The sequence below is a fragment of the Myiozetetes cayanensis genome, unplaced genomic scaffold, assembly GCF_022539395.1.
Source record: "Myiozetetes cayanensis isolate MyiCay16 unplaced genomic scaffold, myiCay2020 scf3, whole genome shotgun sequence".
NCBI classification, from domain to species: Eukaryota; Metazoa; Chordata; class Aves; order Passeriformes; family Tyrannidae; genus Myiozetetes; species Myiozetetes cayanensis.
In genome coordinates, this window is record NW_026087521.1 from 56,764,258 (window position 1) to 56,782,053 (window position 17,796).

The 17,796-nt window shown below is 39.6% G+C and overlaps 1 protein-coding gene across 4 annotated transcripts in view; it reads left to right on the plus strand.

Annotated features, from left to right (window-relative positions):
* The window catches only part of KIAA1549 (KIAA1549 ortholog), a 144,523-nt gene that overhangs the window by 103,916 nt on the left and 22,811 nt on the right, over nt 1-17,796 (plus strand). For all 4 annotated transcript variants that reach the window (XM_050324616.1, XM_050324615.1, XM_050324614.1 and 1 more), the window contains exons 11-12: nt 10,116-10,318; nt 14,871-14,992. In XM_050324616.1, coding sequence (XP_050180573.1) covers nt 10,116-10,318; nt 14,871-14,992 — 325 coding nt within the window. The remainder of the gene's footprint in view (nt 1-10,115; nt 10,319-14,870; nt 14,993-17,796) is intronic.

A 17,796-nucleotide genomic window follows, 5' to 3' on the forward strand; every position in this document is an offset into this window, starting at 1 on the left:
AGATGCACAGGTGGCATTTTTAAATAACAGGATTTTTTCTCTTGCCATTACCTATATCTGCCACAACATTGTCCCAGCCTGAGATTTGTTCCCTGCAAAGAAGCTGTGCATTTTCTGGGCAACTGAATTTTTGTGATTGGTTATTTTTCTTCATGAAAAACTGGATAAACTTCTTCAGTGCCTAAACGAGCATTTAGCTCTGTACTGGGCCTCTGATTCTTTTGTACAAAAACACTGTCAACTGCTTTCCTCTTCCACAGAGAGCAAAAAAACCATTTTATATGTTATCTGTAATGGAAATAATATTATTTTATTGACAATATTATAGTCAGCAATATTATTTCTTTCTCTGTGAATGTCCAGAAATTAAAATGGAACCTGGCTCACTAGGGATTTCACTTTCCCTGCTGTGTAAAAGCATTTGAAGAAAAATGTCAAATCCCTTCCTAGGACTTCTCAGGAGATGGTTTCAACTGTAGACAGCTGAGCAGGGAGCCTTTCTCTGAATTAATGGCAAGAGTTTGACACCTATAGACAAGCTAATTGGCAGTTTGTTTGGAAGGTATTGGATATTCTGTAAATGCTGGGCATGCTGAAGTCATTGCCTTTGCAGTGCCAGCTCTGAGCAGTTTGCTCAGTTCCTTGTTTTTTCAAGGGCACATCCTAAAATGTAAGGAGAAAATGTCTACTTCTCCAGTCAGAAGTCACTCCTCTCTGGAGCCCTCTGCATGCCACTGTGGTTTTTAGAGGCTGGTCATGTCTTTCTGGCTCAGTGTCCCTCCTGTATGAGAGGGCCATGTGGGAGAGGTGGGATGGTTGGACAAAGCATACAGGACCACACCTTCTCCTTGAGCAGCAGCACAGGTAGTGCCAGAGCTGGAGGGCTGCCAGTTTGCATCTTGTGCCAGCAAACCTCAGCTAATGTGTCACCATCACCTGGGGACCGTTACCAGCCCTTGTGTGTCTGCTCTGATCCACACTGCTCCTGACAGCCAGCCCTCCATGTGCTGCTCACGGTTACAGGTAATGAGTCGTGCCTTCTGCAAGGAGTCTAAATGGCACTGGTGTGGATTTTTATTTTTCCCCCCAAGCAGGAATATCTGGTATCGAAATGTCAGGTGTCAGGTGTAACTTTACACCTCTGAATTGAGAGTTTTGCTTATTATTGTGTATTCAGTAGACTGTCTCTTGGATGTTCCTAGGATCAGAGGCTAGCCCTGCTGGAGGCTAAATACTAGGCTTCTGCTCCTAATATAAAGAATTCTTGTGATGTTTTGACATCCTGTAATGCTTTTGTTCATCTGTATAATGTTGAGGCAACAGCTCTGCATTGCGGAAAAATTCCAGTCAAAAGAGACTCATGTTAAGAAAGGCAGCTGACACCAATCTTACAAAAACTACTTGAAAACTGACATGAGTTTATGCAAGAGATTCATGTCTGCCTACTGTTTGCATAACAAATATCATTCATTTCTAATAGCAACCTTGACTAACTCTCCAAACTGTTGTCTTTTTTGGGATGACATACAGGTTCTGCGTCAGAGTCAATAGCTGGATTCTAACAAGGAATGCAGTATTCAACATCTTAATTATGTCTCAACAATGCATTTCTCTAGTGGCAATTCCTCTGAAAGAGCTCTTTTGTAGTAACTCTTCTTCTGCAATGGGGATTAACTATTCACAAATGGTAGAAATAAAATACCACACTTAGATATACTGCTTATGCCAATAGGTATAAAAAGTAAAATGTCTCCATCTGCTTTTTTACAAACATTTGAGCATGTGTCTTGAGATCAGACCAAAAGGCCAGCTTGCCCAGATGCCAAAATAAAAAGCATATAGAAGCGGAGAAAGACAGGACAAGTACCCGTGATGCTTTGCCTTGAGTAACTCTTCAACTTCCAGTTACTTGTGTCTCAAGAATTTTCTGTAGAAGTGATGATACTTAGCAATCCTCAGTAGATTTCTTTTCCATGAACTTATTTGGTACTTCTAAACCCATCTGAGTTGCTGACAGGGATTTTCACAGCATGTTACAGGAAGAACCATGCCATCTTGTTTCATCTTGCTTTTATCTTGGCACCTCTGTTTTCTGTGATGGCCCCTAGTCCTTGTATTGGAGGGGACAGTGAACAGCTGGTTCCTGGGTCCTGGTTTTCTTGTCCCTTCTTTTGAACTGGCCTTTGAACCTTTGAAAAATCTGAACATTTTCTAATTCTTTTTCATCCTTTTTGAGAGGGGGAGAGTAGAACTGAATAGGCTATTGAAAATGTGGGTGACCCATGGATTTATAGAGTGACATTTTTATAGTGGTTACTTTTGAAAAGGAGTTAAACAAAAATAATCCATTTTCAAGATATGGATGAGTATGATACCATCCCAAACATAATTAACCTCTGAGATGAGATTAATACTGGGGAAATAAATTCTATCTCTCATAATGAAAGATGATAAGAATATGTCTACTGTAGAATTTAGCTGGTTTGGGAACAAGGAAATGCACCACCATTAAATCATTGTTGCCTAGGGTTTTAATGTTGCTCCTCACTTGCAGTTTCATTTCAGTAAGCAAAATGTTTCTGCAGAATATGTGAATGTACTTTCTTTCTGTGTGCATTAAACCCTTTCTAGGTACATAAATGTGTTTGAGTCATTGAGCTCAACAAAATACCAGCCAGAAAAAATAAATGAAAATTGCTGACCTATGTTCTATCTTAAAAGTCTGTTAGCACTTCTCTCATTATTTGCAGAGAGGATGTGGTTTTGGACTGTTGTAAATATGCTCTGTGCAGATGGTGAGAACCATGTTATGAATTCATTCTTTTACTTCACAAGTTTAGAAGAGAATTCCCTTAATTTATAATTCTTTTATGTGTTGTGCTATCTTTCTCAGAGGTTGCAGTTGGTGTTGGAGTTGCATATTGTTTAACATAACTTAAGGACAAAAGACCGGTGAAACTGAGGCACAGCAGTGACCTGTCTATCCTGTAAAGTTGCCAATCTTTTTCTAACTCACTCCTGACACTTCCTTCCAACCAGTGTGCAAAGGAACCTCACCAAACCGTGATTAAGATAGTATCCACCCGGCGGCATTTCTGTCTGAGAAGGAAAGCTAGAACTGTGTGTGATTCAGAAACAAAATTCTGCCTGTTAGAGCAGTTATCTCAGCAGCCTGTGGGCATATATGTACTTGGAGTTATGGGCTTTCAACAACATGATCCCTCTTGTATTTTGTGAAATTTACTGAGCTGTCATGGTAATATTAGTGTGGCAGGAAGAAACGCACAAAGGAGAAGAAGAGGGATGATGAAAATCCGTGAGAAGAATCTGTCTTAAGAAGAACAGGTGTCTTGAGAATTTCAGGCTTTATAAAGTTCTGTAAGTTTGGGAGTTTCTTTATTTGCTTTTAATCCTACTCCAGAAGCAAAATTCCTGAGGTGGTATTTTTTGTGGGATTCCTGCTTTAGTTACTGTTTGTTTGGTGGTAAGCAGTAGCACGCAGTTTTAACTTTTCGGAGGAGGGAAGAAGGACCAGAGGCTGTACACAAACTTATTCTGGTTGTCCATGCCAGTGCTGGCTGTACAGTGTGCTACTTTTTCCCAACTCGATGGGAGAAACCTAAGCAACCATAAGCATATTTCTTCTCCACAAGGACATATTTGCTCAACTGCTTCACCTGTTCCCAGGAACGGTGACAGCTGACTGATGTGCTGTTGTGATGACAAATGTGAGACGTAGTTTGTATAGGAGGTCCTTGGTCCAAGATAAGAAAATGGGCAGCATTTTGTACATGCAAACCTCCTTTTTGGCCCTCAGAACTCAAAATCCTGCTTCTGTTTGAGATGGTGCTTGCCACAGAGGGCATAGGCTGTAACCGCTGTCATGGGAGGGTGACCCACCTAAGGGGTAACACAGTGCCCTTTGCAGATGCACTTCTCTTTATATACATACACCATTAGCAAGTGAAGGTATTTAAATTAGAAACTTTTTTGGGTTTGGTCCTTAGAAGTTTTTCCTAAACCAGCAGCAGTGAAAGGACCCCTCTGCACATTTGTCAGTGGCACTTAGTGGCTTTTTTTTAAGTATACTAGGAAAGAGTTTGTGCTTACGGCACAAATGGGTTGCATCATATCTCATTTCACAAAAGAGACAGTGCACAAAAAGACCTTGAGATATACAGATGGGTCTTTTTTTCCAGTATTTTGAGGGTGGCTATGGAGTTGGAATTCACCTGTGTGATCTAGTACACTTTTTCCATGAACAACATTTTTTTGAATATTTAATTCAAATATGCATTATTGGTACTGAAACACATGTATAATTTGTATGCATACTTTACAGGCAGTCCCTGGCTGTGATCACAAAGGGGTTTATGTTGAAGGAGAGCGATGCAAACAAAAATGCTGTGGTTATACTTAGGTGCATAAGGAAGGATATGTAGTAATGATAATAGAAGAATAAAGCTGAACAGGAAAAGGAGACTGTGAAAGGTGAACATACCTCAGTACTTCTAAATTCTTATTTATTGATAGGTGTTTTAAATATCTTATGGACCAGTGATTGCAAACAACAGGGATGAATGATCCTTGTGAGAGGAAAATGTAGGTGACTTCTTGGAGATGATAGATAGACACTTGGTGAAAAAAGAGTTAAAATTAGGAAGATGCTACCAAGCACACAAGCAGCTGCAAATAATTGTACTTTCTGATGCATCGTGAGAGTAATGCAGTAAATTCACACTACCCCATGCTATGGTGCCCTGGGAAGATGGAGAAGGGTTTGGTAATGTGAGCGCAGTTGGCAATGTTAAATAGGTTTAAGCTATCCTAAATCACACTTGACTTCTTACATCTTCAATCCACATTAGTTTTAAGAACAGTGCTTTTCACTGTCTGTGTTTAAGCTAGTAAACTTGAAGACTTTTTTTTTTTTCTGTAAAGCTTCTTCATCCTGTAACGTTCTATGTCCTAGCATGATATAAGGTCATAAGTCAGCAGGACTTTACAGGGACTCTTGTCCTGTTCATGGGTTATGTGCCAGCCATGAAGTACATGCTTAGCTCCTTTGTTTCCTAAGAAATCTATTTCAGCAGCTTCTGCTCGATGCATCTGGCTCTACAAGGAACAAGGCAGGATCATGGTATAAAATCAATAGAAAATTGTCTTAGTACGTTATTCTTTATGTTATGTCCAAATTCAAATGCTGCTTGTAGGAATTGCAGGGAGAATATTGAGTAAGTGTATTTCTTCCCTTCTGCTTTCTGCTGAAATTATTCACTGACCTGTATATGCAGTATTTGCTTTCTTGAGAAAACAGGTTGTTGACATTCCTGGTGTGTCTCTGCATCTAGCAAAACAATATATTGGCAACCATTTTGTATTTCTGTGACTTGAACAGCACTGAAATTATTGTCTGCTTTTATAGAATAAGTCTTGACCGAGGTGCACAGATTTTGTAGGCTTCTACAAAAATTATTTGGCTTTTCTGTGAATTGAGCTTCAAATACTGGTTTGGTTGTTGGGTTTTTTTTTTTCATTCAGCATATAACAACAGAATTAAAACGCTGTCTTGACTTACCAGTTTGAAATCATCTTCCTCTTAGATTTTGTCAGGTTCTGCGTTTGTATAATGGCATAATTCCTTATGAATGCAGTAATTTAGACATGTTCATTTTGATGGTAAGTTTCAGAGTTGTTTACCTTTTCCCTTTCACAAATATATAAAGATAAATGAAAACCTCTAACAACTTACATTTACAACAAGGAATCTTTACCAAGACTGGTTTTGTGTAGTGTTGGGTAAAGGCGCTTGAGGCTGATGAAAAGATGCTCATTTTCATCACCTGAGCGGGTAACAGTATCAGTACAACTGTGCTCTTAAAAAGACACTGCATTCTTTTCGTTGTGGTGTTTAATTTCTGAGCAGTAGATGACTGATCCACACATGGTATTCTGACTGCCAGTCCCAAGATGAGCAGAGGTAATACAATCTGTTACACTTATATAACTTGATATAAAGAGAAGAAAGAATGCAGCAGGTGGCACACAAAATTTATCAGAAAATGTAGTAAACATATTCTGTTGTTCATTTCACCAAGTTTTGGTGATCTGACCATCTAGTCTTGCAGAAAGCAGGGTTGTATTTCAGTGTACTTCAGACACTTTTCACTGAAAATGTGGATTTTGGCTACTATCAGTTCTCAGTTAAAAGTCATAATGTTGCCATGGTCTACAGGGAGAGGTATCAGAAGTGTAGATTGTTCCTTTAAGAAAAAAAGGGACTCGATCAACATTGTTTCTGCACTAGTAATCCTATTAGTATTTCTATTTTTCAAATCATAGACATTATTTTTAATAAGTGATTTTATCCGTTTTTTTCATTTAGGACTTTTTTAGTATTCAGTATGTATTGTCACATTTCTCTATCACTTTTTTTTCATTTCTATGCTCAAACACATATCTACACATGTGCATACAGTCTCTCATACTGTTCTTACGTTGTCTGGAGTTGGTAGTGCCAATGTAGATTTTTTCAGCAGGAAATACCTAGAAATGTTGTTACGTGGTTGTACAGAACTCTGCAAGACTTGTATCATTCAGACCAAATTTTCCATTCAAGGATCAGTTTCATACTGAAACTTTTTTTTTTAAAGATGATAAAAAGAGTTTGTTTTTCAAAGAAGACCAAGGTTAAAAGAAAAAAAAAGTGTTCTGTCCAACATCTTGGAGAAGCTCTAGTGCATATTCTCAACCTTAAGGGGGTGCAGGATGGGGAAGGAAAGAGAACCAGAAGGTTGTTTTGTGTGAGTGAAATTCTTTTGCCGATTCTGTGGGGAACTGACCATTTCTGACTTCCATTTTAAACCTTTAGGAAATTGTTTGCATGGGGTTGACAGAGACTTACTAGAGATTTACCAGTTAAATTTTCATAGGATTACACCTGTTCTATGCATATAAGGTCTGTAAAGCTGTACCAAAAGCTGAGAGGGTTTTTTCTCTGTTGCTGTACACAGAGATTGTATTCAAAGAATAAGAAGCATTGAGCCTCAGGCTCTTGGACACTGTAAACTGGAATGAGCAACTGGCAGGCAGAGGGAGAGAGGGGCAGGAGAGTGGAATAGAGAGAATGGTTCTGCCTGGCAAGGAAGAGTAAGACTCCTCAGAGTTCACCAGGCTGCAACTTTAAGAAAATACAACCATACGTTCATTGGTACCTGGGTTGGTAATAACTGAGGCTGGCAAGTTCTGTGTTGCCAGCAAGTGCCCATAAAACTCATTGGCAAAGTCTCAGCCACCCTAGCTGCAAAGGTGCATGAAAGAATACATCCTTTCTCATCCTGCGTCCCCTCCTCCTTTCACTATGTGTTTGCCAGCTTCTGCATGAAAGGAGGTGGGTATCCTGGTTCAGCAAATAACATTCTTACATTCTGCCCAACTTTGACTAATAGCAGAAGGCTCAGTCTATGCCAAGGATGCAGCAGGGTGAGAGAGAGCAAGAGGGCTCCTGTGGAAGAACTGAGTTTATGATTTCGTAACTCAAGACTCTTGCAATGCCTGTGTGTGAGAGGATCCAGTTGTGATTGTTCAGACAATCTGAACTGCCACTTCTTACAGTGTGTGTGTCAGTCTTTGCAATACTATCAGCCTTTTAATTCAGCTTCTGTGTGGTCTGTCTGCAGATAAACATTTGTGCGTACATATGCTGTGGTGTATGTGCATGAACACATAAATATATCTGTTCCCATAACTGTTCTTACATGAACATTTGTGCTAGACTGCAGCTAGGAATAAGACTATTTAAAGTTAAAAGATTGAAAATTTTTATTTTTGTATGTTGCTTTACTCCCCAACGTGTTTACAAACTCAGTATGCTGGAGTAACTCAAAGACAGGTTGAAATGCATACTTCAGATGTGCAGCAATCTTAGTAAAACCATACTAGTAATTCCAGTATTACTACAGTGTTTGTCTCTTCAGTTGTCCTTGCCCACCCCACCCATCATACTGTTCAAAAAGCAGCTGTAACTTTGCAGATCAAGTCGTGGGTGCTTAGGAAAGGCTAATGCACCACCAAAATTTTTTGTAGAAGAATTGTGCCCAGCACATGGTGAAGACTCATCATCTTTGGAGCTAAGGGGGCTGGAGGCAACAGAGAGGAAGGTAGCAAAACAGAGGAAGTTATCATCAGGGATCAGCAGCAGAGCTGTGTGGACATGAGGGGGGAAGTATAAAAGGGTTAGAAGAAGGGAAGCCACTAAAGGGTTCAAAAGAAGAGTGTCACACCCAGGAATATCTTCAAAGAGAATAGGCATAAAGACAAACAGATGGGGTCAAACAGGGGAGGTGGGGTAGCCAAGAGAAGTTTCAGTAATCAAGAGTGCTGCAAGCTAGCATGGTAATTCACAGAGGAAGTGAAAAGTTCTTCCTCAGAAGTATTCTGGGAGGGGGAGGAGGTGATTTTTGAAGGCTTTTTTTTTTAAAGTAAGCAAGATCTTGAAGACAAATGTTTAATGTCTGAAGGGGGGCAAATTTTAGGAACATTTCACTAGGCAGCAGTGACTCAAAAAATGGAGACACGGTTACACCTTCACCTGCTGAAGCTCCACAGTGCCTTTTTGAATCAGTGGTTGCAGTCATTTGCATAAATTCAATAACTGAATCGCCCATAATGCTGAATTCAAGGGACTGTTGTAAAGCCCAAGACAAATGCAGTGTAGTGGAATACATCCAGCTCTGTTCAAATAATAAGCTTACTCATTTTGTGAGAAATGAACTCCAAACCCTCACCCATTCAGAGCACCGCTGGATTTTTCAGGAGAGCTTTTATTGCCATCTACTGGTTCAAATATGCAGTTTGCTCGACTGCATCACCCTTTCTAAGAACCATTTGGAAAATGTTTGCTTACTGAGAAAATATTTTGAAGAGATTGTTTCAGAATATTCCTTAGGCAAGCTTATCTTTGGCATGATATCAGACGAGTCTGTTTGCAGATAGTTATGTTGGCATGCCAAGCTTTATGAAAGGGGGTTCATTTAAACATCTGGATCCTGATGCACACATAAATGCACTCCAGCACACGCTTCACTTTGCAGGAAATCAGCTCTAGGAACACACACACAGGGGTTTGTATATGTGATGTGCACTGGGGATACACTTCGAAAACTTGAGTTGTCAGTGTTTCTTTCTACTATGTAAAATTGAGTGGGATTTGAAGAAAAACTTTCTCTTCGTTAGTTCTTCAGAATTTCGAACTGCTCCAAAGCCCCCAAAAAATCAGCAGAGAACTTGAAACTTGGAGCCTTGATTAAATTAAGTCTGAATCAAGTCATTGACAAGGTCAGATTAGGTTTTTTTATAAATACAGTTAAGGGAATCGAAGGCCCAGGTCTATGTCTTTCTCAAGCAAGATGTGCACTGAATCCATAATCCTTCCATAAGATCTCTTGGATAATTTCTCTAAATTCCATAGTTTTTTATATATTTTTCTATCTATTCAGTATGAAATTCCTAAGAGCTAAATTTTCAGTTCTTTTGTGGAGGAATCCATGCTGGCTGAAAAAGTCATTACCAGGATACTGTATAACGCAGTTCTGCAGATTATTTATCTTTCATCAGATGAACTAGGTGTTTGTACAAGCACTCCCAGACTTCTGCAGATCTGGGGAGCTCAAAATGAGAAAGATCAACAGTGACATTATTCAAATTATTTAAAATTCTTCATCCATTTTGACTGGAAGAAATGAAAAGATGACCTGGCAGTGGCAATTGTTTGTCAGTACACAGGTGTACTGTGCTTTGCACTCACAAGTACACAAAAAGCTTGTCATACAGTGATGAAATCTGAAGAAATAACTGCAAAAAAAAGTTTTAGCAGCATCAGAAGGCTATTTTTTAACTGGGTTTACTGATTTGAAGTTTTAAACTGTGTATCATATGTAAGATGACAGAAATGTGGAGAGTTTATTTTTCTTTTCCCTGCAGCTCTCATGTTCATTCCTGAGACTGCTATAGCCTAACCATCCTCCTTGTGGCCATTGTTTGCAGATCTGAGCCAAAGCCTTTGTACTCATTGTCACTCATGGTTCCTGTTTTTTGTCTTTGTTCTTTTTTCACAGCTACAAGCCCCCAGTGTGAAAGGCTTTGATTTTGCTAAGCAGCATCTGGGCCAGCACAATAAAGATGATGTCCTGATTATCCATGAGCCAGCTCCTTTACCAGGACCTATTAAGGATACTACCCCATCTGAAAATGGAGATGTGCCCAGCCCCAAATCCAAGACTTCCACAAAGCCTTCAAAGACTGTTCGACACAGAGGGAGGTCAGTTCACAGAGATAAAACAAATTGTAGTAGACAACAGTTTATTAATGGCTAGTGATTATAGTAGTTTTAGGGCAATTTCAGTGCAAATAACTGTTCCAGAACTCTGAAACTTTGTGTTTTCTGGTGAGCTGTCAGTTACCCCCTCGCTACTCATTCGTGCAAGGTTGTGAGAATTTAGTGTTCATTTTTCTCTTAAAGGGAACGTGCCCAGCTAAGAGCGGTATTTAAGACACTGCTGAGTTGACTGGAGTCAGGTCATTGCTGGTTTAGTAGAAACACCAAGTGTATGTTTTCCAGTGCAATCTCTTTGATGTGATCTCTAGCTACTAAGACAACAGATGGTTAAAAAAAATGAAAGCCGTTGACAAATAGTGTTTCAGTAACATTAATAGTGACCAATACATGTAGGAAGAGTTGGGATTTCCAGTAATAAACCATATCTCCAAAATTCAGGGAAGGTACATGAATCTTTTTACTTACAATAATAATCAGGTTACACTGACAGCAAACCAGCCTTAATCAGAAATAGCAGTGATAATTTTCAGCTGTGTAAGCGGAGTAATGTCTGTTAACCTGCAGCACAAATTTCTTAACCTTTTCCAGTAATTAAATGTGTTTTGCTGGAAAGAACTGTGTAGGATACCTGCTGTAACAAAGCTATGCATCTGTGCACAAAAAAAAAAATAAGAGATGAGTGGGCAGGTAAAAGCTGGGGAAAAGAATGGAACTCTGAGGAGATGAGCTCCTCTGTGCTCCACTCTCCAGTAATTCTTCCTCTCCCTCACTCTCATATGTGCACTCGTCTGTCTCCAGCTCTGCATCCCCTGTGCTTATACCTACATGGTACTGCAGGGTGGGAGAAAAAAAAAAGCAAGCAATCAAGGGCAGAGTTGAATGAGCTTGGAAAGAAGCTAATGGTGATTCTAGCTGAGCTGGAGATCTTTATGACACAGCTTGCTCCTCTGTTCAGCCTTCTGTGCTTTCTCTAAAGCCCCAGTTGTCTTAAGATCCTTACTTTATCTTCCCCATGTGGGCTTCATAAAGCTCAGTTTCCCCCTCTTCCAGATGCTAAGCCCGTCTTCCTAACTCCCTACAGGCCTTGTAAATAGTAGACTACCAGTGGTACAGGGGAAGGTGGGCAAAATTGGAAAATAATAGAAGAAAAATGAGCTAACTCATTTTGGTGTAGCTTATATAAATTAAAACAAAGTAATATAAATCAGAAGGATGGGTGTTTTTGTGTTCAGTAATGGCCTAAGACAAAGATGATACCTGAGGAAAGGGAGGGTGTCTATATTTATATGCACATCAGCATAAGAAATAAGGTTAAATTTGAGATTGTTGCTATATTTCATCTAGAATAACTCAGAAAATTAAGCAGGGCAAATTTCAGAAACCAACGTTTTAATGATTCCCCCGAAGATAATAGTGAATCATTGATCAAATTTGGAATGAAGATTTTTTTTTTTTAATAGGATTTAATTGAGTATAGAATCATAAAATGGTTTGGGTTGGAAGGAACCTTAAAGATCATCTTGCTCCAAACCCTGTGCCACTAGCAGGGACAGCTTTCAGTAGACAAGGTTGCTCGGAGTGCCATCCAACCTGGACTTAAACACTTCCAGGGGTGTGGCATCCACAGCTTCTCTGGGCAACCTGTTCCATGTCTCACCACCCCCACAGTAAAGAATTTCTTTCTTATATCTAATCTAAAACTACCCTATTTTTTAGGGTTTAAAGCCATTCCCCTTTGTCCTATCACCACATGTCCTTTTAAAATATCCCTCTCCAGCTCTCTTGTAGGCTCCCTTCAGGTACTGGAAGGCTGTGATAAGGTCTCCCTGGAACCTTCTCTGCTCCAGGCTCAACATCTGTAACTCTTTCAGCCTTTCCTCGTAGCAGAGATGCTCCATCCGTCTGATCATGTTCATGACTGTCCTCTGGATTCACTCCAACAGGTCCATGTTGTCCTTGTGTTGGGCCCTAGAGCTGGATGCAGTACTCCAGGTGGAGTCTCACGAGAGTGGAGTAGAGGGGCAGAATCCCCTCCCTCAACCTGCTTTTGATGCAGCCCAGGATACATTTGGATCTCTAGGCTGCAAGTGCACATGGCCGGCTCACACTGAGCTTCTCGTCCACCAATAGTCCCAAGTTCTTTTCCTCAGGGCAGCTCTTGATCCATTCTGCTCCCAGCCTGTGTTTTTACTTGGGATTACCCTGAACCAGGTGCAGGACCTTGCACTTGGCCTTGTTGAACTTTGTGTTTCACATGCCTCCACCTCTCAAGCCTGTCAGAGTTCCTCTGGATGGCATCCCTTCCCTCCAGTGTGTTGGCCACACCACAGAGTTTGGTGTCGTTAGAGAACTTGCTGAGGGTGCACTCGATCCCACTGTCTGTATTGCTGACAAAGATGTTAAACAGCTCCAGTCCCAATACTGACCCCTGAAGAATGCCACTTGTCACTGCTCTCCACTTGGACATTGAGCCATTGACCACAACTCTTAGAGTGTGACCATCCAGTCAATTCATTACCCACCAAGTTTTCTATTTGTCACATCCACGCATCTCGAGTTTAGGGACAAGGATGCCACGTGGGACAGTGTCAAATGCTTTGCACAGGTTCAGGTAGATGTTAGTTGTTCTTCCCTTATCCACCAATGCCATGACCCCATTGTAGAAGGTCTCCAAGTGTGTCTCAGTGAAGCCATGTGGGCTGTCACCAAGTCCCTCCTTATTTTTCATGTGCCTTAGCGTAGTTTCCAGGAGGGTCTGCTCCATGGCTTTACTAGGCACAGAGATGAGTGACTAACCTGTAGTTCTCTTCTCCCTCATATTCCCTTAAGAACAAATCTTCCTTTAGGCTTAACTATGGAGATGTTACCATCATCTCCCTACCATGCTGACATGCCCATGTCAGCTTGCGATTTAAAGCATTTATTCCCTGAGGCAGAAGTTGAAATATGAAATGATATCATACTGTGTTACGTTGGGTTTAACTGGTTGCTGTGTTTTGTGAGGAAATACAGAGCTCAATTCATCACAGTGCAGTTCAGGATTGTACGTTGCATGCCAGGAAATACAGTGGTGATGTGAGTACGTGTTCTGTGTCTGTGAAAAACAACAAACAAGAGCAGCTGAGTTCAGAAAGCACAGCATCTCTAGACTCCAGCTGAGAATTGGACCCATTGTTTTGGCTTGAGAGGATACAACTACATATTCCTCAGCACTTGTAAGGAATGACTGATGTTGATTCAGCACTGTTCATGCTCCTATAACTTAATGATCATTTAGATAGACTGAAGAAAGAGTATGAAGGAATGCAAAGCACAGTGAGGTGAAACAAAGTTAGTGGGAAGTCTGGAAGCAGAACACCAGCCTTCTACTCTGCTGAACCAAGGCAAAGGTGATGGAGATGATAGCTCTGCACACTTTCCACCTTAGAAAAAGATGCAATGATGCAGGTCTGTAAGCTCACTGAGGACCATTTATCCTCTTTTCCCTGCAATTTTTTTTTTTAGTTGGGATTTGACATTAGTATCATAATCCTGCAGATCAGTGCATTCTTCAGGGAGGAAAAATAAGGAAGTTGATTTGGAGCTGGAGCGTTGCCTGCTGCAAGGAGTAGATTTAACTTGCAATGGACTTGTCAGGCTGGATATAGTTATCTTAGTCTGTGGGCTCTAGGCAGGTTGATGTTTAGCCAAGAGCCTCAGTAACTAGTTCAGATATCCATCTAGCCCAAGCAAATCCTGCACTAATGAAGTCAATGCACAGACATGTGCACACTTTCAGTGATTAACTCCCTGCCAGAATAGAATATGAGTGTTCAAAAGACAAAATGGTCACTAGAGACACTGTCACAAAGGCTGATCCCATATGAAAAGACAGGCTTTAGTGTCAGCTAGGCAGTGGTGTGTGCCCTATATTTTTTCTATTTTTATACTGCTATCTGAATAATTTTACAGTTGAAGTATTTTGTTGGGAAAAATCATGCTAATTTTTTTATTTTTATTTGTCTCCCACAAAAGCTATGAACACTAAGATTGTAATTTTTAGGTAAAAAATGGTTTTTAAAGGATCTCATGACTGCATGGGATAAATGCATAAAAGAAGCATTTTTGAATGACCCTACATTAGACTAGTCAGTAAAATTCTCATATGGTCTTGTATTGTTGGCAAGAGAACACCAATTTAGCAAGGCTGAATGTTACACTAGTTATCTATATGGGTTTTTTTATTCCTAACATAATTATCTTCTGTATGAAGAGTAAACTGTTACTAATGAATGCAGAGGTTTTTTTCTTGTGTATTTTAAAGGAAAGAATTTCTTAGTAATATTGTCACATGTGAATCCTCTTACAGTCAGTTTTCACATGCAAATACTAACATCATGGCAACGAATATCTGGCTATGATGATGTATATACAAATTTACTTAAAAATAGAGGAAAAATTTAGCAGTCTTCACAAGATATTTTAGTGCAGGATTCTTTGTGTGTGAGAACTGTGCCCCTTTGCAAACTTGCAAATATTGTTTTGTTTGTGGCAGAATTTCGCCATCAGATGCTGACTCCACAGCCAGTGAACAATCCAGCGGGAGAGAGACTGGAGAGGAAACTGCAAGACCATCAACTGCAAACGAGGGCAAACCACGCAGAGCAGTGAAGAAGGGTTTGTTACTTTTTTTTTTTCTTGTGTACACTAGCAAGTGCTTTAATCAGGTTGAAGAGTTGCTGTGGTGCTGTAACTTTCCTTAAACTCATCTTCGGCTGTGGATTTTTCTGAATTTTGTCACAGAAAACCCTTTCCTTTTTGATTTAGGTTTTTTTTCCGGTGAGACTGAAGAGCTACACATTCCTTTCGTTCCAGCAAGCTAATGGCTTAGCGGGAATGGATCTTCCCTCCTTTTGTCCTGCACACACCCCTGGCAGAATTCTCTCAGTGTAGGCCTAATTGAGGCTCCTGGTAGCAGAATTGCAGACAGTTACACGGGCAGTAGAGGTCACAGCAGGACTTCATACTGCATGGGTGTAACTGTAACTTTGAAAAAGTGAGATTAAAAAAAAAGAGACCAGAGAGGTAAAAATTTTACAAATAAGTTCTAATTCAGACATGAAAATGCCTGCATGATTGTGTTGTAGAAAGATGAAAATCCACTGTTAATATGTTATTAACACTGGTGGTTTTTTGTAAAGGACCATCGTCCTTCCAGTCAAAATGCCACCATTTGTCTTGGAGGTACCCTAAAATATATTTCTTTTCTCATTGAAAAGTTGATAAAACAGTGAAAATGCACTTCCGTTTTTTAACTAAAACATTCTTTTAAAATCTTTTCCAGTTTAAAACATTTAAGTGTTTTTTGTGAGAACCTTTTGGTTTAGATGGCTTGTTCCTTGTTTATGGTTTTAGCTACCAGATCTCTACCTTAAATCACAATAGTTTTCCTAGAGCAGATTCTGATGCTGATTATCTGGTAAAGGAGTTTGTGATATCCCCATCAGTTTTTAATACACATGACCTTGATGGCAACAGAAAATTAGGAGAAGATGAAAATATTGACCACATTGTGAGCAGTCTATGTGATATATTGAGTGTTTTTCCACACACTCTGTGAAATACCAGCTGAGATGTAAAGATGACTTCTGAAGAATGCAGTGCCAGTGAAATTAAGATTATAGCAGACAATCTTCGGTTTTTCTTTATGTTGCAGAAATGACGAGTATATAAGATAACTTATTATATAAACAGCTAGCTTTTGGGTGGCTAAACAGCAACTTAAATAATGTGTGATTATTAAACTTTCATAATGTGGCCTACTCCTGGAAGAGCAAGGGTTGATGGATCAGGGTTTTTTATGGAATGAACATGTAAGAAAACAAAGCACAGGATCTGCTGATATGACTAAAAAGTTAAACTTTCTAATAATTCAGCAGGCAGTGTATGCTGTATGTACTTTACAGAATTTATAAAGAAAGATAGTGTCTTGATGCTACATTTTCAATGCCTTAGGTTTGCTCTAAGGACCAGAAATCGTGCCCTAATGAAAATGTATAGGAAAACAATTATGCTATGACAGAACTCAGAATGATTTGAGTTGCTCCAACCTATCTGACTTCAATTCTGTTGCTCTGTTTTAGTGTTCTCCCATTTCTTCTTACCTGGGAACTACATTTTCATCCCTTCATTTTCTGTCTGGCTTAAAACTTTACGTAAGGTTTAACGTTTTGTTTTGGTGTAAAAATGTTAGGTGTTGCTGCATCTGAATTACCTGATAAAGGCAGGAAGGATACTGTGTAAAATGTGTCCTTTCTACTTACCGTGTCCTTACTGGATTTTTGAAGCATTTGGTGCCTCTAGTTCGGTAATCATAGGGACTATTTTTAGTATTCAGAATTGGAGGCACTGTCTGGAGAGAACTCTCTGTTAAATCGGGAGATTCAGCTCCCTTTTTTGTGCAGCTGAGGCTTGGCAGTTTGATCCAAGTTCATGCATTTCATTCAAAAGTAAATGTAATCATCTTACTGCTGTGGGGTTTTTTCCAGTTGCCATTTCAGCTGAATTATTTGTCATAATTACTGTGTTATCTCTTCTTTTTCCTTTATGTTGTCAGGAGCAAACAGAGTGGGTAAGTAACCAGAGCTGGTAGTTGACTATAAATATGAATAGAGGTGCTGGGGTAGCTGTGATTATATCTTAAGGATGGAAGGGTTTGTCTTTTGAGTCTAAAAAAAACAAAATTGCTTTTGAGCTGTTGAAGTATTAAAAAAAAAAATCTGTCACACAAATTATAGTCATCTGGCACATTTTTCTAATTTCCTCCCAATTTTTTCAAATTATTGAGGAAAACATGACTGTGAAAGAAGCAAAACTAAGGCAGCTGTTGGTCCTGAAACTAGCTTGTATAAACAAGTTAGAGATATTGTTAGAATTAATTTCTTTACTGAAAGCCCAAGACAAACACAAGCTACCTGCAAAAAAGCACAAAATATTTTCTCCTGAACTAGTGTTTTCCTGGCTAGGATTGAGACATAGCGAACATAGGGCTGGGGAAAGCTGACATTGTCTTTAACAATACATAACATATCTAATGATAAAATAAGGACTGTGTCCTCTGATTGCAGTGTCCATCTTACGATAGTAGAGAAGGATGGATAGAAGGTTGGCTATGATGCATTCCATCGTTGGGTTTAATGAGTCATCAGCTGCATCCTAGGGACATAACCTACTGGGATACAAAGAAACAATATGAAATTTATCTGAAACTGCATACTCAGGCTGATCCAGATACCAGTGGGTCAGTGGAAGAATCCCACTGACTTAATCTGATTTTGGATGAGACCTTATGCCCTTGGGTTTCTGTGTTTCTTGTTTTTATTTCAAGAGGGTGCAGTAAGCTTCCTCTGTCTTTGACTGTATTGGTTTTTATATGAAATCATAGCTTCCTATAGAGCAATTAATTTCCCTGACATTTCAGT